Source organism: Aotus nancymaae, unplaced genomic scaffold (genome assembly GCF_030222135.1).
Source record: "Aotus nancymaae isolate 86718 unplaced genomic scaffold, 86718_ANA_hifiasm-v0.15.2.pri h1tg000016l, whole genome shotgun sequence".
In the NCBI taxonomy this organism is placed as follows: Eukaryota; Metazoa; Chordata; class Mammalia; order Primates; family Aotidae; genus Aotus; species Aotus nancymaae.
The window spans coordinates 9,528,994-9,550,705 of NW_026988428.1; the positions used below are offsets into that span (position 1 = coordinate 9,528,994).

At 33.8% G+C, this 21,712-nt stretch overlaps 1 protein-coding gene across 2 annotated transcripts in view; it reads left to right on the forward strand.

The window, feature by feature from the left end:
• Positions 1-16,169, forward strand: part of DCN (decorin) — a 35,674-nt gene extending 19,505 nt beyond the window's left edge. For both annotated transcript variants that reach the window (XM_012469352.2, XM_012469351.2), the window contains exons 4-8: positions 2,867-3,080; positions 3,888-4,001; positions 7,986-8,079; positions 10,372-10,510; positions 15,443-16,169. In XM_012469352.2, coding sequence (XP_012324775.1) covers positions 2,867-3,080; positions 3,888-4,001; positions 7,986-8,079; positions 10,372-10,510; positions 15,443-15,637 — 756 coding nt within the window. In that variant the 3' untranslated portion in view covers positions 15,638-16,169. The remainder of the gene's footprint in view (positions 1-2,866; positions 3,081-3,887; positions 4,002-7,985; positions 8,080-10,371; positions 10,511-15,442) is intronic.
• The last annotated feature ends 5,543 nt before the right edge of the window (positions 16,170-21,712 follow it).

Sequence of the window (21,712 nt, forward strand, 5' to 3'; positions counted from 1 at the left end):
ATGTTTTAAAAAAACCCTTTATATCCTTAAATAAGAGACATCTAGTGTCTGTGGCATTCTCATTAAATCTGGCATTTGTAATAATGTGTTCTTTCTTTTCCTAAGTCTCCTTCTAAGTATGTTTTTAGGCAGCCATCGTCTTGACAATCTCTTTCTTTCTTCTTCAAAGTATACAACAGATGAATAAAGAGAGTTCATTAGAGCCTTCAACCATTCCGAGGATGTTAAACAGCTGTTTTTCTCTTACTCTTTCATTCATGATCCTTTCAATCCTTGTTATTATGCAAATAAACATCATAATTTTAGATAGCAAAGCCACACTTAAATAAGGAAGGAGAGAAATGAAAATTTAGCAAGGATTAAAATAGAATTTAATAGAGTCAAGTTCCCTGTCTGTGCCTCATTATGAGTGGTATGTATTGCATAAGAGTAATTTTTTATATATATAGTAGGAAAAACTATGTATTTGCTCTATAAAATAATGGGAAATTAAGTGTGGTAATGCCAACATTTAATGTATTTTCTTTGAATTGAAGCTTAATCTTCGTAAGTCAAGTAAGGAAGATTTTTTAATTAAAAATCAACAAAAATCGTCAAAGGCTGAATAAAAGCAAATACTTGTTTAGCAATTACTGTATATACTAGGCACTGTTTTAGGACCTTATATACATTAAGTTACTTAATTCTTATAACTATTTTTATGAGGTAGTCACACTTGATATCTCCTTTAAACAGCCACAGAAAGGTTAAGGTACTTGCTCATAGTCACAGACCAAATAAGAGCCAGAGCTTGAGATTCTAAACTCAGAATTCTGGCTTGAGTATTTACACTAATAATTGCTGATAAATATGACAGTCACCAAAAAAACCCTTAGAACAATATTTGGTACAGTGTAAGCCCTCCATGAGTGGCTTTGAAGAAAAAAAAATGTTATTAGAAGTCAGGTTTCAAAAACATTTAACATAAAATAAAGTTTTCAGATCATGTTTAATACGTTTAATTGTATTACACTTTTAAAATTTTCCTCCATGGATAGGAATTGAATATCTCCTTTATGATTTTCATTAGGCACCCACAATTTTGGATGTCTTATAATGATATATGTCACCTCACTCTACTCAGCAGGCTCTGACTTTTCCCTGAATTTTTGTTTATTAATGTCAAATTTTTTATGACCTTAACTCCCATGTTTTTGAAGTTGTTCACCTCAGTGTGTTAGGATTTTGTATTAATCAACCAATGCATCATTCATGATTAGTTAAAGGATTATATTACTTAATAAGAAGTTTTAATTTATTGAATAATGTGAACTATATGAGGATGTACATAGATTAATTAACCAGCTATTACCTTTAGAAAATATTCTTACATTTCTATTTCAGTAATAGGACAGGGAGACCAAAAGTTCGCGCCTCCTTTTTGCCCCTCCACATTCTCATATATGCAAAAGATACGCAACAATTGAAAATGCAAGCTTCTTAGACCTTAATAAGTTGTTTTAAGTTTCTTATAATTAGTTAATAAAGTGCCTTAATAAAACAATGTGGTTTTGTTAGACATACAGATAATCAAAAAAGAATAAAATAGTCCAAAAATAGGCCTAGCAATAGTTATAAGTATAATAATAATGAATTAGAGGTAATTTCTTATGTAAAGGGAACTCAGAAATAAAAACCAAATAATTACCCAAAATACTAACATATTTGTCATATAAAACCTTTGTATTTGTCATATAAAACGTTTACACCTAAAAAAAGGCAAAAAACTTCAGAAGAAACTATGTTAAGTCTCTCTGTACCATATTGACTATATCTTTATTCTCTAAATAAATTATTAAAATATATTAAAATTTAATAAACACAAGAAGTATTTGTGATCAGGCAATCTCCTCTCTCCAAAAAAATACAATAAATGGTAGGAAAATAAAAGAAAAATTGTTTAACCTTTTTAAATGACAAGGAAATACAAAGAAAAGCAATGAGCTACATTATATTATTTTGGCCATATTCTTAAGAAAGATAATATCAAATATTGCAAGGCTGCTGGAAAATTTTAGTTCCTTGCATTGCTGGTGATAGCGTAAATTGGTATCATCTTTTGTAGTAGAATCTGTGATCACAGTCAATGAAGATATACTTTTAGGTTAAAAAGCTGACTGGGGGACACATATCTGTGGCATTGATTATTTTCAGGTATCTTGGGTCATTTAAATTGTTAGGAGTATTTATTATTTAAAAATTATATATAGACACATGCACATATACATACATGTCTGTGTGTGTAGGGTGTATGTATGTTGATGTATATATTATATATCTTATTTCATTTCCCTCCTTTTCATTCCTGATTTTCAGATCTTCATATTATACATTATTTTTTGTTTGTTTGAGTCAGAGTCTTGCTCTGTCACCAAGGTTGGAGTATAGCAGTGCAATCTAGGCTCACTGCAACCTTGGCCTCCCAGGTTCAAGTGCTTCTCCTGCCTCAGCCTCCCAAGTAGCTGGGACTACAGGCACATACCACCACACCCAGCTAATTTTTGCATTTTTGGTAGAGACAGGGTTTTGCTATGCTGGCCAGGCTGGTCTCAAACTCCTGGTCTTAAGTGATCTGCCCACCTCGGCCTCCCAAAGTGCTGGAATTATAGGCATGAGCCATCACACCTGGCTTAATTTCAACTTGCTGTGATTATACACGTACGCCACCACACCTGGCCTAATCTTAACTTGCTTATTTTTTTTTCTGATTTCTTGCAATTTTCTAGATTTCTCTGCTAGCCCTAAGAATGGACTGAACAAGCATTCACTTGTTTGATATATATGTGGAAGGTTTTGGATTTAAGATGTTTTTCTTTCCTTACTACAGGCATTGATTCTTGTCAACAACAAAATTAGCAAAATTAGCCCTGGAGCATTTACACCTTTGGTGAAGTTGGAACGACTTTATCTGTCCAAGAATCACCTAAAGGAATTGCCAGAAAAAATGCCCAAAACTCTTCAGGAGCTGCGTGCCCATGAGAACGAGATCGCCAAAGTGAGAAAAACTACCTTCAATGGACTGAACCAGATGATTGTCATAGGTACAGACATTTTTATAATTTTAAGACCAAAACTCAAGTTTTACCTTAAGAAACTTCAACTGGGTTTTAGATGCAGGAAGGTAAATTAGCTACAACCTACATGCCTGAAGCCTATGTTATTTATAAGAGCAGGGCCAAGAGAAATTGGGATTTTGAATCTGGACCTTCTAGTGATATTTTTATGTCTGTCTTTGAGTATCTGGGTATATGGAGAAAACCCTATGACTGAAGTTACCTTACCACATGCTCAGTATGCAAAGATGAATTTATATAGTGCTTAACTACAGATATTTTGAGATACTTTTCCATTTGGGGGACCTGTTGTATTCTAAACACTCATAAATCAGTTGCTATAAAAATATGTTATAATGTTTTACTAAACATATGGTAAAAATTGTAATTTTATTATTGGCTTACAAAATGCTAGATTGAAATTCTTTAATGAAATTTTAAAGTATCTTAGGAAAGTAATAAATAACATAAGATGGGATTTGTAAACTTGCTTTAATTGATTTCTGGGCAAGCCTGTGTATGCATCTTAAATAATTTTATTCTTATCACTTTCACTAATAGTCTCTTTCATAAGTCATTATTGTTTGGTTGGCTTTTGTTTGTTTTAATAAGGGAAAGTTTTATCTCATTTCACTATTCTTCTGAGGAGCATGCCCTTTAATTTCACTTTCGTTTTTCAGTCAAGTTGGTATTAATCCCAATTTTTTTTATAGATTCCTCGCTGAAACAGATACTACAGTGACTAGTAATATCCTAAAATGTCCTCTAAAAGGCTTGCACTTATTATATTTGTAGAACTGGGCACCAACCCACTGAAGAGCTCAGGAATTGAAAATGGGGCTTTCCAGGGAATGAAGAAGCTCTCCTACATCCGCATTGCTGATACCAATATCACCAGCATTCCTCAAGGTGATAGAAGATTCTCTAAAACATTTTGAAAAATTTAAATTCAAAGACTTTGATGAAAAAAAAGTTGTGGGAATTTGAATTGTCACCTAAGTGGGCAAACTTATTTCCAGAAAATTCTCTATTACTGGAAGTGCTTCCAACTGGATGACCACGGGGTCATCCGGGCTCACTGTAGAGATGGGTAGACTCCTGATAAAGTCTACTCTAAGACATAACTTAATGCACAGTGATTTCATATTATAATATTGTGAGATTACAAAGAAAAAGTCCATTGATTTTTTAAAAAGTAGCATGCCTTTGTGTTTGTAAAAAAAAAAAAGATATATGGGAGATATGGAGATATGGGAGTATTCTGAAATTGATCCAATTTTTACCTTGAGTCTGCAATCACTTAGGGAATTTTTTCTTTTTTAAGACATTCCAGTTATTAATGTCTAAATGATAGTGGTGGTTGTATGTTGTGAAAATGTAGATTTTGGAGTCAGTTCAAAGACTTTGAAAAAGTTATTCATCTATCCTCTATTTCTCTATCTGTCAAATGGAAATACTGCTATCCACTTCATTGAGTTGCTTTAAAGTTAAATAAATAGAGAAATATTTAGCATATAGATAAGTAGGAGTTTAATATAACTTTCTATTATTCATTAAAGATGGTCTGAACACTCAGTATGTATAGGCAATGTACCACACACTGAAGACAGGTCAGTGAATAGGATATGCTACATGCCTTTAGGAGCTTACTATCTAAAACCAAGCCAGACAAATACACTGCAATAACCACATAATCCGAAGGATAAGCTCATCGTTCCAGGGGATACCCAGGAGAGACATAAAAACCACTCTTGGTGCATTAGAAAAGGCATCAAACCACTAATAATAAATTCCTCTACCTTGCACATTGTCCCTACTCTGGGTTTTTCAGTCTCACAAAAGCCCCTTTATATTCTCTAGTTTTCCCCTCAGTCTGTCCCTTTCTCAACTTAGATGCCTTGTTCTTGACTGCATACAAAATGTAGGTATTTGCCCACAGAAAACACCAGTTATCCTTTATTGTTCTTTTATAGAAATTCAACTCCTTTGAGTACATATTCCATAGGATGCTTTCTTACCACTCCTTACCCTCTCCATAGTCTTTTGAATACAGAGCTTGCTTTTGATTTTGTTAGTAGCAACTACTGGGACAGATGGAGGGATAGATAGATATATAGACAATAAAGACCGATTTATAGTTTAGAAAGAACTTTCATGTTGAGTCTTCAATTTGTTCCATGTAGCAAGTGATCTTTCGCTCTCCTCAGTGCAAGAATAAAATATTTATATCTCAAGTAGATATAAATTGGGCATTGATATAGATAGATACAGATAGACAGATAGATAGAACTTGCTAAAATTCTTGCTGAAATTTATTTCATGCTGCCAGATGACTTACATTAAGCACAATCTCAGACTTCGCTTTCCTTCTTAATGCATCCTCCAAAATATCCTTCAGTAATATCTTTTATCACTTCATGATCTGTTTTCCCTTGCTTTCCTGTGTCTTTCTATCCCAGGTGTTCTTTCCTCATCATTTATAGCTTGCTTTTGTTTACTACAACTTAGCAGAAAAATTAAGTAACTACAACTTTTTAAGCATGTATTTAGTGCCAGGTATCATGCCAAATGCTTGTCATAGAGTCTTTTATAGGATTCTTACAAGATCCCTATATAGTAGTATTATCATTCCTGTTTTATAAGAGTGGAAAATGAAGCTTAAACAGGTAAAGTAAATTGTGATTAAGTTCTTAGAGGTAGGAACCGGCAGAGATGGAATTGTATGGTGTTGATATCAGAACTCATGTGTTCAGCTATTTCACTCTGTTGCCATATTAAGTCCTCCTTTTCATTCATCTTTATGCCTACCTAATACATGATTTCACCTTGCTTAGGCTGGGATACTTATGCTTGAACATCAGCAACCTCCTGATGATATTTTCTCCCATCATTCATGGAAATGGAAAGGCAGTAGGATGTAGTGTAGAGGCTATAAAATCATACTCTTACACCAACCTGGGTGAGAGACCTGACTCACTCATTTAGTTGTACTGTGACTTCAGGATAATTATTCTGCATTTCTATCGCCTCAGGTTTGTTATCACTTCCATGACAATATTAATAATAGCTATTTGCTAGAATTATTGTAAGAATTACTATATAGAAGTAAGGCTTGCAATGTACATGCACAGTATTTGGCCCAGTGTAAGCCTCAATATATTTTATCTTAAAAAAGGAAAATTAAAAACAAATAAAGAACTAGAGTATGGGTTCTCTAACTCAATGCCACAGTGGCAGAAGCTAATGATGCACTTTATAAATTTGTCTATCTCAAACCTATTGCGAAGATTTCTCCCAAAATCAAACTTCTTCCTAGCTATAACTACATTTGGGAAACTGACATCCAAAAAAGGGAGACATTTTGAAACTAAGTAAGGGTGATGGATGTGATAGCAATGGGTCTACTAGAGGCACTGCATTAAAAAAAAATACATATATCTTCTTGGCAATAGGGAAGAAAGGGTGTGTATTTGTTATATACATACTTGTTCTACTGGGGGGTATTTGAAAATTTATGTTTGTTTATTCTCAGGAGAATCAAGTGGTTGAAATACCTTATTCCCAGAGTGATTGTGATTTCCTAATATTTATGTATAAGAATAATGTAATTGTTATTTCCTCCAGTTAAGAACATGCTATTTTAACTTCTTTTTTGCCATCTAGGAGCATATTGCATTCCCTACATAATAGACAGATCATCTACTAAATTTGTAACTTTGAGTCTTGCTTCTTTATCTGTGAAAGGGGATTAGTGACCAATAATTTATGTTTTGAGAGACTTAAAGGATTTGAAGGTAGGAAAAGTGCCAAGATCAATGTTCGATGCATAACAGACATACAATAAATAAATGTTCCTTTTCCTAGCAGCTACCACACAAAATATGCTACCATAGGAAACTAAAAATCATTTTCAAATCAAATAAGGACTAAACTTTGTCTAATAGACAATATTGACAGAATTCAATGTGATGTGATAAAAATTTCAGACCAAAGGAAACCTATGGTTTTTCAATTGTGTCTTTACAGACAAATAGCCAAGACTTTCTGCCAATCAGATGTTCTACACATCACCAGTTTGCTATTTTCTTTGTATCTATTACTATTAAGTGGAACAATATGTTATTATAAAAGCTGTATAAAATATAATACATCCTCTGATGCTAGGAGGAAATGAAAATAAAATATTTAAACTCTTATATTTATAATAATCTTTGGAAATCACAGCCATTCAAGTACTATCCAGAGGTTTAGTGGGTACTTTGGATCTAAAATTATTCCCCCAGGTGCTCCACATATGGCAGATCACTTGATTATAGACCTCTCCACTCCTCCTGCATAAACATTCTGGATTTAATAGACATAAGTAAATGTTAGTTGTTTCCACAAAGACATTTTGCAGAGGTATCTGATGTTTTTATGGCAAAATCAATAAAGGCTAAGACCAGCACAGCATATCCGTGTTAATTTTTAATGATACTCATTAATGAAATAATTAAGTTTGTATATGGGTTTAACTTATACATAATCTCTTCATTGTGGTTCACATAGAGACCTTCTCATTTTATAATTACTATATTTTATCAACGTCGGTTTTCACCCATTAACAAAGGTGGAAGAGAATAATGAGAGTCAGCATTGACTTCAGTTATTCTATTCCAAGAACAAATATTGACTACATGATAAAAATAATCCATGTTTTTGTTAAATCAGCCTAAGAGAAAAATAGCAAGGGCTTGCACTACTTTGGATGAAAAAAAAGTTGATAAGTAAAACTAATCCTTGGAACTGTATGTCTTTTATAAAATTGATGGCATATGTCTTCATTAAGTCTGTCCACATTCTGTACTTGTAATATTTATCTCCTAATTTAACATCTTTAATTCCACATTCCAGGTCTTCCTCCTTCCCTTACTGAATTACACCTCGATGGCAACAAAATCAGCAAAGTTGATGCAGCTGGCCTAAAAGGACTGAATAATTTGGCTAAGTAATAATGTTCTTTCATGACATTCTATCAGAACAATAGCTAGGTATATTAGTGCTTATATGATGAGAATTAAAAACATGATTGATTTTTGACTGTACTACATTTCACTGTTGTTCTTGTTTCTAATAATCTGAAACTTTAGCATATCCAATTATTTCTTGAGAAAAAGCCAATGAACTAGTATACCTACTAAAACCACCAAGATCAGCTTCATATTTTATTAATACTGTACTGTTTATAGATTAGTAATATTTGATAAACAAAGTATTTGATTAAATCAACATGTGCATTTAATATGTTCTAGCTTATTTGCCTCAAACAGAAGGTGTAAATTATAACACAGTGTCCAGAATTTGAAAATGCATTAAAATGAAATCTACTGAGACATAGAAATATTGAGCATCACACAAATTACTATTTTAATAGTAATGAGATTCTCGAAACCCCTCTTCTCTGAGGAGTTTAAAATCAAATATCTCTGGACATTTGATGTAGATCAACAAAAGAAAAGCTTTTGTTGTTTTGTTGTTGTTTTTACTAGCCCTTCTTAATGATTTTTTTAAAAAACTAAGTGATACTAGTACTTGTCCTGCTTTCAAACATAACTTCCATCTGGCAAACATTTTCATTTGTCTTCAGCAACACTATATTCTTCTTGATCTGCACATATTGCTGACTGTTCCTACAGAGAAGCACAGTATCATGCCAAATTTACTCATTCCTGTTTTTATGTATAAATTTCAAGGTGGATCAATAATTATAAAATATATCTTTGAATCTTTAAGAAATACATGAGACCAAATGGATGTGTAATGCGGCTTTTCCAATTTCTATAGCTATTCCTCAATGGCCCAGTAGGTGGTGAGGGTTGAAGGTGTACAAATGCGTGTGACTGTAGTTATGCTATATTACCATGGTGTCTCAGGTAATAAGACATCCTTCATTCACATCTTTTAATTTCAGTCTCTAACGTAGTAAGTATTTTCCACAATAGTATTATGTATCACCCACCCTTCTTCATTGATTAGGTTCATTTAGCTGCAGAAAAATGTAGACAGATACATTGCCTTGGTTAATGTGTAGAACTGACTTTAGGACCATTTTTATTATTTGTTATTATCAGTAGTAGTAATTGTAGTAGAAATAAACAATATTCTAAAGTTTTTAATATAGAAAATCATTCTCAAAATGTGTGCCATCTTAGAAAAAGTTTATTTTGCACTAAAAGTGTTATGACATTTGACATTCTGTACTTTAATATTGATATTATATGCTTTGCATCAAAGCAAGGTGTTAGGACCTCAGAAACTTTGAAGAGACCAACAGAAATTCAGATATCTCTTTAAATTAATTTTGAATTTCATTTATTAAATTAGAACAGAATACCTAATTGGTCAGAAAACTTTCTCAATTCCTGAATTTATCAAACATATTTATTTTTGGAAACAAATCCAGGAAAATCTGTCTATTAAGCCATCAAATCCTTATGTTGTTTATTTCTAATTGATATTGGAACATGAGAAGTATTTTGGTTCTGAAAATAAAAACTGAAAAGATGAAAGAAACAGCCACTGATCTCAGAACAATTTTTACGGTACAAATGTGTGAATTGGTTATTAGGAACAAGTAGGGAGAAAATAATGTATGAAAATAATGTATCCTCTGCAAAAATATAAAATGGTTTTCAGACAACCTTCTCTTACTTTTCTTATTAAGTAAAAAGAAAATTATGTCTTATAATTTTATATATATATATATGTATATGCCTGTGTATGTGCGTGCATATGTGTGTGTATGTATAATCAACTCCCTTACTAGGTAAAATATTCTTTGATGGGAAAAGTGGTTTTTGACCCATGAGACCTCTGTCCCTCACAATGCCTAGTATAATATCATGCATATAATAAGTTCTCGAGACCATTTGTTTATTAAATATGCAAATAGATGTTTGAATAAGTGAACAGTTTTTAAAAATAAATTATTAGGGTTATTGTGTTCCAATAATATGGTAGTCCAAAATTGAATGTTGGAATTTGGGTTTTATAAGAAATAGGAGATTATATCCAATCACATTCTGTCAGATGAATCTCAAAGAGAGTAACTTTTAGCCAAGACCTTAAGAATAAATGGGTTTTGTCCAGGCTCATAAAGGTTAGAAAAAGCACACCAACAACTAGAGACAGTAAGTGCAACAACAAAAAATGTCCTTTCCTATAGACTTGATAATTTCACAATGCTTGTAAGGAAGGCATCCATGTTGGTGTTTGCTTTTATTTCTGCTTTCTGTTATAGGTTGGGACTGAGTTTCAACAGCATCTCTGGTGTCGATAACGGCTCTCTGGCCAACACACCTCATCTGAGGGAGCTTCACTTGAACAACAACAAGCTTACCAGAGTACCTCCTGGGCTGGCAGAGCATAAGTACATCCAGGTAATGCAAAGCCACTGCTTATGCGAGGAATATCCAGAGAGCAAACCCCTCTTTGGTGGGATGCTAGGAGGCCGGAAGCTCTCCTTAGAACTTTTTTTTTTTTTTTTTTTGCAGAGTGTCTTAGAATTTCTATGACAAAAGCCCATAAACTAAAATTAAATCAACAAGCACAATTTACATTAGCTAGGTCTCAATAAAGTGTTTGATTTAGAAGTATGAAGATGAAACTTAGTCTTTTTTTAATGCTGATATTTTTTCAGTAGGGCTGGTGGTATTGGTGGCGCAATAGTGAGTAGGGGGAGTTTGAAGACACAAGGAAAATCAAAATTCTTTTTTTTTAACTGTCATTATTAATTTTAATTTTCAAATTATTCAATAATTCACTGGGAGGAGCTTCTTTGGTCCAGTTCCTGCATATTTTGACATGGCCTCCTCATTTTTCTTTTCTTTTTTTTAATTTTCTCTAAAAAATAAATATGAGCTACATGTGCAGAACATGCAGGTTTGTTGTATAGGTATATATGCTCTATGGTGGCTGCATGTATTGACCCATCCTCTAAGTTCACTCCCCTCATCCCCCCACCCCTTATTGTGTGTTTTGTTCCCCTGTCTGTATCCATGTGTTCTCAGTGTTCAACTCCCACTTATGAGTAAGAATATGCAGGGTTTGGTTTTCTGTTCCTGTGTTAGTTTGCTGAGGATGATGGCTTCCAGTTCATCCATGTCCCTGCAAAGGACATGATCTCATTCCCTATTATGGCTACATAGTATTCCATGGTATATATGTACCACGTTTTATTTGTCCAGTCTATCACTAATGGGCATTTGGGTCAGTTTCATGTCTTTGCTATTGTAAGTAGTGGTAGTGCTACAATAAACATATGTGTGCATGTGTCTTTATAGTAGAATGATTTATATTTCTTTGGGTATATACCCAGTAATGGGATTGATGGGTCAAATGGTATTTCTGGTTCTAGATCCTTGAGGAATCACCACACTGTCTTCTACAATGGTTGAATTAATTTATGCTTTCACCAACAATGTAAAAGCGGTCTTATTTCTCCATGGCCTCACCAGCATTTACTGTTTCCTGACTTTTAAATAATTGCCATTCTAACTGGAGTGAGATGGTATCTTATCTCCAGCCACAGGGGATTATTAATCTATTTTATCACTTTTGTTTACTTTCATAGACCATAGTTTTGTGTGGAACCTGAGAATACTTTAACATCTAGAAATTTTATAATTTTAGCTCCTATATTTGGGTTTGTAATCCAATTTTGAGATAATCCTTGTATATGGTATAAGAGTCTAATTCATTTTCTATATGTGGATGGCAATTGTCCCAATGCCATTTGTGGGAAACAATATTCTTTCTCCAAGGAATTGTCTTGCTTCTTTGTTGAAAATCACTTGACCATAAATGTAAGAGTTTATTTCTGGACTTTCAATGCTTTTACATTTATCTATATGTTTAGTCACATGACAGTATTGTACCTTTCTTTTTTTTAATTGCATTTTAGGTTTTGGGGTATATGTAATATTATACCTTTCAATTATTGTAGCCTTAGGTTAAGTTTTGAAATTAGAAAGTGTAGGTTCTGGCCGAGAACCTACATGATCATGCAGTGAGCCATGATCGTGCCACTGCACTCCAGTCTGGGTGACAGAGTGAGACTTCGTCTCAAAAAAAAAAAAGGAAATGTAGGTTCTCTAACTTTGTTTTGTTTTGTTTTGTTTTCAAAGTTATTTTGGCTATTCTAGTTCTTTTGCATTCCATATAAACTTTAGGATTAACTTGTTCATTTCTGGAAAAATATTCTTGTAGGGCTTTGATTGTTTTGAATCTATAGATAATTACTATATTAATAACATTAAGCCTTCCAATACACAAGGATTATTTATATCTTCTTTTCTTATTCTCAACGGGTTTTGTCATCTTTAGCATATATGTCTTGCAATTCTTTTACTACATTCATTTTTTTTCATTCTTTTTGATGCTGTTTTGAATTATTAATTTTTTACTGGTTTGCTGCTAATGTGTAAAAGTATAATTGATGGCTTATGTATTGAGCTATCCTAGTACTACGCTAAATTTATTTTTAGTTACAGTGACTTCTGTGAGTTCCTTTGGATATTCTATATTCAGGATATATTATTCACAAATAGACAGCTTTAATTATTTTATTTGGATTCTTTTAGTACCCCTCTCTGTCCCCAACCCACCCATTACATTGGCTGAAATCTCCAGTGCAATGTTGAATAGAGGTAATGAAATTAGACATCTTTGCCTTATTTGCTAGTTTAGGAGGAGGGAGCATTCATTCTACCATTAGTTATGATGCTAGCTACAAGTCTTCTATAGATGCTTTTTATCAAGTTGAAGAAGTTCCCTTCTATTTCAAGCTTACCAAAAACACTTATTATGAATGTTGTTTTTTCTTACATGTTTTTCCTGCATCTATTGAGATAATCGTGTGAGTTTTGGCCTTTATATTTTTGATATACTGTATTACATTGATTGATTTTTGTATGTTAAACTAATTTTACAACCCTGAGATAAATCATGTTTGGTCCCATAGTATATAATTGTTTTACATGTTGTGAAATGTAGCTTCCTAATATTTTGTTAAAGATTTTTTTGTCCATATTCATAAGAGATATTTGATTACAGTTTTCTCTTCTTATGATTAATTTTGTCTGGCTTTAGTCTTAGAAAATATTGACCCCATAGAATGAGTTTGGAATCGACTTTTATTTTCTTTACACAGACTAATACTTATGTCTTGATATTTTCCTCTCTTGTTTTCAATATTAGCCATAAGTGCTCAGCAAACACCCCTTCCTTTACTGCTGAAACATAGAGGATGGTAAATGACAACAAGAAACTTTCAAAATTTGAGACTCATAAACCATGCATATAAGTGTTGCTTTCACTTGAATATTCCTTGTTTCTGTTTTTATACGGCATCTACTAGTTTGCTTTTAAACCCTTACAAAAACAAAGTCATTTTAACCAGCACATGAATGTGAATGTCCTAGGAGGTGGAGCAATGTTTCAAGTTATTTTTTAAGGGAGTACTTCACAGGTTTTATAGTTCACTTTAGACCTTGTTGTCTTAGCGTTATATTCTAGCCTAGCTTGTATGATTTTGGATAAGTTGCTTCTTGACCTACAGAATTCATATCCTCAGAGTGGAAGTGTAAACTTATTTCTAACATTCTTTGTATAAGTCTGTTATTTAGTGACCCTAAGAAAATCTATGGACAAATTACCATTATCTTAAACATGATTGTAAAACATAATTCAGAAAAAAATTATGATTAATTATATAGCACTATATTCATTGAGTAAAATGGATTACATAAAGTCCACATTTGTTAAAACTTCCTAGGTTTAACAAATTTATTCTTAATGCTGTGATATTTAAATATTTAAGTACTTTTTGGAGTTTGTGATTATTTCAATTCCACTACTTTATACTCTCTTTTTCTTTTTCACTACATAGCACTTTCTCATTCTATATAATTTTGTTAAAAGGTTTATATATTTTTACCCTGAAACCATAATGTTTCATGTAGACCCAATATAGTCATGTAGACCTAGTATATGAAATAACATTTATTCATTCAATATAAATTTATCGAACACCTGCTCTGTTCTAGTACTGGAAATGCATCCATAAACAAGCAGAACCATTCCTGTCTCATGGAGATTTTACTCTAGAGGAGAGAAACAAACAATAGAAAATATGCATAATATGCTACATATTGATAATGCTATGAAGAAAAATAAAGAAATTTAATGTAGTTCTGCCCCAGAGAATGGCAGAATGGGGTGGTCAAGGAACGTATCTCTGGTAAGAAACAGTGAATTACATGAGGCAGCAAGCTTTGAAGATGCTTTAGAGATCATTCCAGGTTGAGTAAATGCTGTTGATAAGAAGAGATCATGCTTCGTGCATTAGAAGAGGAGCAAGTAGACCAGATGATTGGCTTGTACAGTAAAGGAAGAGGTCAGAGTAAAAGGATATTAGATCATGTAGGATTTGTAAGACCCTGTGAGAACTTTGGATTTTATTATTCTGCCTAAGATTGGAAACCACTGGAGTGCTAAGGCAAAGAACATGTAATTTGGTTTACTTTTTAAAGCAATTGCTCTGAGAGCTTAAACAAAATAGAATTTAGGAAGGCAAAGGGGAAAGAAGAAAGAATAATCAGGACAACTTCAATCATTTGAAAAGAAAGAATGGTGACTTGAACAAGGCTGTAGGAGTAGACATGGAGAGAAGAACTGAATTAAGTGTACATTTTGAAGGCTGAGCTAGCAAGATTTGTTGATTGAATAAAGAGCATAAGAGAATTGGAGCTCAAGGATAATGACAATGTATATAGCCTGAACATCTGAAATGACTGACATGCAACTTATTGAGATGGGGAAGACAAGACTAAGGAAGGGAAAAACAAATTTTAGAAAAGAAAGGAGAAATTGAAAGTTTTGTATGAGAAGTAGTCAGTTATTTAAAGTGGGGCCGGTCATGGAGGCTCATGCCTGTAATCACAGCACTTTAGGAGGCCAAGGTGGGTGGATCACTTGAGGTCATGAGTTTGAGACCAGTCTGGCCAACATGGTGAAACCCCATCTCTACTAAAAACACAAAAAATAGCTAGGCATGGTGGCATGAGCCTGTAGTCCCAGCTACTCAGTAGACTGAGACAGGAGAATAGCTTGAGCCTTGGAGGCAGAGGCTGCAATGCACTGGGGTCTCACACACACACACACACACACACACACACACCCACTGCCTGGGTGACAGAGCAAGACTGTCTCAAAAAAAAAAAAGTGAAAGATAAAAAATATTAAAAAGAAGAAACTATTTAGCTGAAGGGCCTCAACATTTAGAGAATAATAATTATTGTTTCATGTTGCAGGTTGTCTACCTTCATAACAACAATATCTCTGTAGTTGGATCAAGTGACTTCTGCCCACCTGGACACAACACCAAAAAGGCTTCTTATTCCGGTGTGAGTCTTTTCAGCAACCCGGTCCAGTACTGGGAGATACAGCCATCTACCTTCAGATGTGTCTACGTGCGCTCTGCCATTCAGCTCGGAAATTATAAGTAATTCTCAAGAAAGCCCTCATTTTTATAACCTGGCAAAATCTTGTTAATGTCATTGCTAAAAAATAAATAAAAGCTAGATACTGGAAGCCTAACTGCAATGTGGATGTTTTACCCACATGACTTATTATGCATAAAGCCAAATTTCCAGTTTGAGTAATTGCCTACAATAAAAAGAAATTTTGCCTGCCATTTTCAGAATCATCCTTTGAAGCTTTCTGTTGATGTTAACTAAGCTACTAGAGATATTCTTATTTCACTTAATGTAAAATTTGGAGTAAATATATATGTCAATATTTAGTAAAGCTTTTCTTTTTTAATTTCCAGGAAAAAATAAAAAGAGTATGAGTCTTCTGTAATTCATTGAGCGGTTAGCTCCTTTGAGATAAAGTCAAATGCCAAACACTAGCTCTGTATTAACCCCCATTATTACTGGTAAAGCCTCATTTGAATGTGTGAATTCAATACAGGCTATGTAAAATTTTTGCTACTGTCATTATTTTGAAAAAATAAATTTAAAAATACATTCAAAATTACTATTGTATACAAGCTTAATTGTAAATATTCCCTAAACACAATTTTATGAAGGGAGCAGACATTGCTTTGTTGACAATAACAGTACATCTTTTCAAGTTCTCAGCTATTTCTTCTACCTCTCCCTGTCTTTCATTTGAGTATGGTCATCTGTTTAACGTAAGCTTAAAAGCACAAAGCATACATTTCCTGATTGGTCTAGAGAACTGATATTTCTATTTACTCTTCTACTAAATAAATATTAAAACTATCATGTGTACTTCATGTAATCAGGCTGAACATTTCTACAATTACTAGCTGCATTAGACATAATTATTCTCTTTAGTTAAACATCCAGTGTTAAAAGTGTTTTCTGTAGAATTTAGCAACAGCTATCAATGCAGACAATTTAACAAGCCTGGGGATGATTTACTTAGAGTAAACATTTATCAAATTGTACATTTATGCTATCAACAATTAATAAGCAAATATGTGAAAACAGTTTTCTATGAAGTTGAATGTTTGACAGTTAAAAACCCTATCAATTGTAGTTTCATATGGCAAATAGTAATTGAAATACTACAGGATACATCTAAATAATTTATTAAATACAGCAAATAATTGAAATATGATAGAATAAATTTTATCACAGAAATATATGCAGTTATAGCAGTGGTTCACATGAGAGGTGATCAATTCTGCTAATAGTAGCAGACTGAATACAGTGGAACATGAAAACTCGAGGAGATAGCAGTTGAGGTGAATTTCCATAGATGCATAATAGCTCAGGAACAAGATTTTGTGGGGAGGCACTATTCAGGACAGGGACTAAGTTCAAAAACCAGGAGGTATGCCTGGATACATCTCTCACAGATTAGCATAAAGGAGGCTTAGTCAAACTTTTTCTTCTTCTGAAACAGGAGCAATAATTTTCATTTACATTTGACATATCCTGAGCTAATATTAACATTAAGGAAACTTAACGCTTTTCTGTCTTTTCACATTCTTGCAGGACCATAAAATCTGAATTTTCCAGTATATTTAATAAAAGGGAGGAAACCTTTTTTTTTCTCCTCCTCTCTTTCATCTCCCAAGAGATTGTCCTCTCATGACTACAGTTGAAGAGGTGGTTTCCATTGGAAGACGTTCAGGAATTCAGGGAGGATGTCCATCAATGGACATTTTTTTCTTTAGTGCTGGACCTTGAATGATGCATCCCTCTCTTCATTGTAACCTTAAATAATGCACCCTTCACGTTATAGCCTTGAATGATACACTCTTCTTATTGTGACCTTGAATGATACACCCTGTATGGTGTAGCCTTGAGTGATTCACCCGTCATGTTGTAGCCTTCAGTGATGCACACTCCATGTTAGAGCCTTGAATGATACACCCTCTATGTTGCAGCCTTTCTCTTATGGGTAAAAGCCTGCAGTTATCCCGCTGCTTAACTGACAACTGTGGTGAGAAATAAGTAGAAATCTATTTTTTTTTTTTTTTTGCATGCATTTGGTCACTTAGGATAATGGCCTCCAGCTCCAACCATAAGTAGAAATCTAAAGAGGAGAAGACCATTTTGGACACTTATCTGTAAGGCAGATCCAATACACTTTCTCAGGATCAAGCTATTTCTAATTTTGTTCAGTATCAAAATGAGAGACAGGCCTGATTCTCCATCCAACAGTCCTCTCTTAAGTGTCAACACAACTTCCCCTCATATACATATATATAGATAGATAGATACACACACACATATACATATGTATACACACATATATATATCTTGCTCTTGAACTATTATGCATTTCAAAATAAAGATAAATATATATATAATAAAGATGTTTATATTTTTTAAATCAAATAAAGATACAAAGATATCTTTATAAATATATCTTTATTTCCTTTGAAATGCATAATAGTTCAATATATATATATATTTATTTATTTATCTTTTTTATTTCTGCCTTTATCTTCTCTTCACGTGGCCTTCTCTCTCATGTGTTTGTGTCTTTTCTCCTCTTCCTCTACGGACATGAGTTATATTGGATTAGGGCTCACCCTAATTTAGTATGAACTCATCTTAACTTGATTATATCTGCAAAGACTCTATTTCCAAACAAAGTCATATTTACAGGTGTTGAGGATTCAATCTTGAACATAGCTTCTGGGAGGAGACACAACTTAATCATTAATATCTGCTTTCTTTTTTCTTTATTAAATGTTTAATTATTTTTGTGTTTTCATTTTTATTAAAACTGTTGTTCGATCATGTGTGGTTAACATAAAAGATTGAAAATTATGAACTTATCTCTGACCCCACCCGGTTGGAGAAACCTCTGTTGTACATTTATGCTAGCCTTGGCCATGCCACTTTCTGTCTTACGGACAGCCATCTTAGTTCATTCAAGTGATCCAGATTTTCCAGAGCACAGTATTCACATCCTTTTAAAGCATTTCTCTTCAATGACCTTGATCTGGCAATAAATGTTACTATGTCATTCTCACAACATAACTTAGGGATAACTTGGATCTCCTCTTCTGCTCATTCATTTGTCTGAATCATCACCATTATCTTTATTATTTTCCTTTCCCCTTCTCCATAACACTCTTCTGAGAAACCATTTTATTCCACAATTTTATTGCAGAGGCAGCTGCAGGATATCATAATCTTATCTTTATACAAAGGAAGAAATGCCTAATTCCTCAAGTAAACTAAAAATGTTTTATACAGTCATTTCTCATTCATCCAAAGTTTCAGGCAGTCCCAGTCCCAAGCCTGCCCCTTCACATGCAACTCTTCACAAGGCTTCATTGTCCTTCATACTCTCCTGCAGCACAGACATTCGAGTCGACATTGCAGTCATTTCACTCTTGATTTTTTTGCTGCTCACTTTTAAATTCCCACACTTATTGCTTAAACATTCCTTTTGGTGAATTTGTTTATGTATTCAAGCACACCATCTGTCACAATTACTTCAAATCACAGGTCTGTGACAGACTGTCAATTTCACACTGCAAAGTATAATAGTGGAAAACAAAGTAAAATCAAGAAAGGGAGAACACTCAACTTATTAAAACCACATATAACCATAAACATTCAGGAAAGTAAAACAGCCTTCAATGAAGTTGAATAATTTTGAGCCAAGAGAAAGGCCATATGCGCACCCCACCCCAGTCAGTATAAGATAACGAGAAAAGCACTGGGTGGGTTGCCTCCTGAGTATTATGACTCCCAACAATCACTTAGGCATTGGAGATAAGGAGAGCCTTCCCAGGCCACACATTCTGTAGGGACTGTAGGACTGAATGAATGCTTCCAGGCCATCAGGAACAAGAATAGAAACACAAATCAATTTAAAAATATACTCAAAAATACCAGAATAATCCAACTTTTCTGTCTTGATCATATATATCTACTAGCACACATTACTTCATTTATTCAGCCTATATTTATTAACAACCTACTGTGTGCTTGACAGTGTTAGTGACAGAGACACAGCAATGAATAATATCTTGCCACCTGCAGCAGATGTTGCAGCAGGATGAGACATTCCAGGACATGACAATTAAAGTGTAGGAATTTCAAGCAGAACTGGGGAATAAGGGATAAGAAGGGGGTGGGACTTGTTATTTTATATAGGATGGTTGGAAAAAGACATTATCAGGAGTGATATTTGAGCAGGGAGGTGAAGAACTGAAGGGAGTAAGCCAAGAAAAGGGGCCCTGAATTTGGAAAATACATGACAGATTCCAGTAAGAGCAGAGAGGACAAACGTGAACAGAGTAAAGTGAGCCAGGAGAGACAATAGATGATACAAGGTTAGAAAGGTAATGACAACTGCATCTTGTAGGACTTTTTAGGCCACTGTAGAGATAAGCTTTTACTCTGAGTAAGAAGGGAGCTATTAGAGGGGTCTCAGCAGAGAAGTGACTTGATTCAACTGTCTTTGAGAGGATCCTTTTGTGTGTATTGACTGTAAGATAACAGGGATAGGTCAAAAGCAAATATTTAGGATGCTAGTGCAATAATCAGGTGAGAGATGATGAAGACTTTGATCTGGATAACAGTAGAAAAATTGTTGAGAAGGGATCAAAATATGGGTTTGTTTTGATGGCAGAGAGGCCACAGATGGCTGAATGATCAGATGGGGCATGAGAGAGAAAGAGAAAAGACAGAGATGACTTCAGGAATTTTGGCCTGGGCCACTGGAAGGATGAAGTCACCATTTACTGAGATGGGAATGACTGGGAGGTTGAGTTGGAAGAACTGAGAATCAAATGTCTGGTTTTGAATCTGTTCTTTTTGAGATGCATATTCAACTTCCATATGGAGGTGTCAAGGAGGATTTAGATCTAGAATTTTAGAGTTCAAGGGAAAGAGTTGAGCTGTAGACATAAATTCTTGAGATGCCAGAATCTAGATTGTGGTCCTTCTTTATCAGCACAGAAATGACTTGACTTTATCCAAACTAAGCAATCATACTGTACATGTTAGCAACACATTTTACAGGGCCAATTTGGCCTTTTGCAATGTTCTGTGGTTTCTAAGATAAATAAACATGTTATATGTTTCCTTCTGGATGCCTTTGCTATGATCCTGTCAGCATTTCCAAAACAGTTCTTGCTTGAACACCACCAAGGAAAGAAAAAAACCTCTTGAGAAAGAAATTATTGTTTTTTTGTTTTTAAAAAAACCCTGTGTTTTGACTTACGAGTTTTAAAATTATAAAAACAGTCTAGTTTCTGTTTTCTTCAAGAGTTCACATTAACAAAAGTGTGGCTTGGTGCCTATTTTGAATGTGAGTTGATAACTTGCTGGTGGTTTGACAGTTATAAACAGTCTTATAGCATAAAGAAAGCATATTCCTGAAACTGCAGGAGGTCTCAGTGAGCCTCAGGCATTATACCAGCATATTTAACTAGAAAATCATAAAAACACTTACAAATTCTATAGCAAAGGCCATTTTTACATGGAATCATAGCATAAAATGGCTCCATATAATTCTGTAAATATTTATATTGATGACTAGTTTATAAAGCAACCATATTGCCACTTGGTCTGACATTGATATGAAAAAAAATTTTTGAAATAATTTACTTTTCCCCCCTCTTTTTACAAAACCAGGAACGTGTATGTGTGCCTTTATCATCTTGCAATCTTAACATGTTTATATGAGAGAAAATAAAATTATAATTTAACCATTTATTCATTTACTCAACTAATTCACATATTTATTGAGGACTTATGACAGGAACTATGCTAGGTCTAGAGAAAATAGAAACAAATAATGTATATTTTCTTCCCTCTAACAGATAACTTTGGAATGTGAAAGTGAGATATTTCAATAAGCTTTAAAATGAAATAAAAAGACAATATCTGAGAAGGTTCTGAAAGGAAATGAAAGTCAAAAGTATTGCATACCCGTTCATGATTAAAAATTATAATGTTAAACAAATTTCCTGTGGCTGTCTTGACTTCAGGAAAAACATCTGGAACACTGTAAGAAATACCAGGCCACCTACAAATCACAAGACAAAGCTTTTACTGAGGTTCAGGAAATGATAA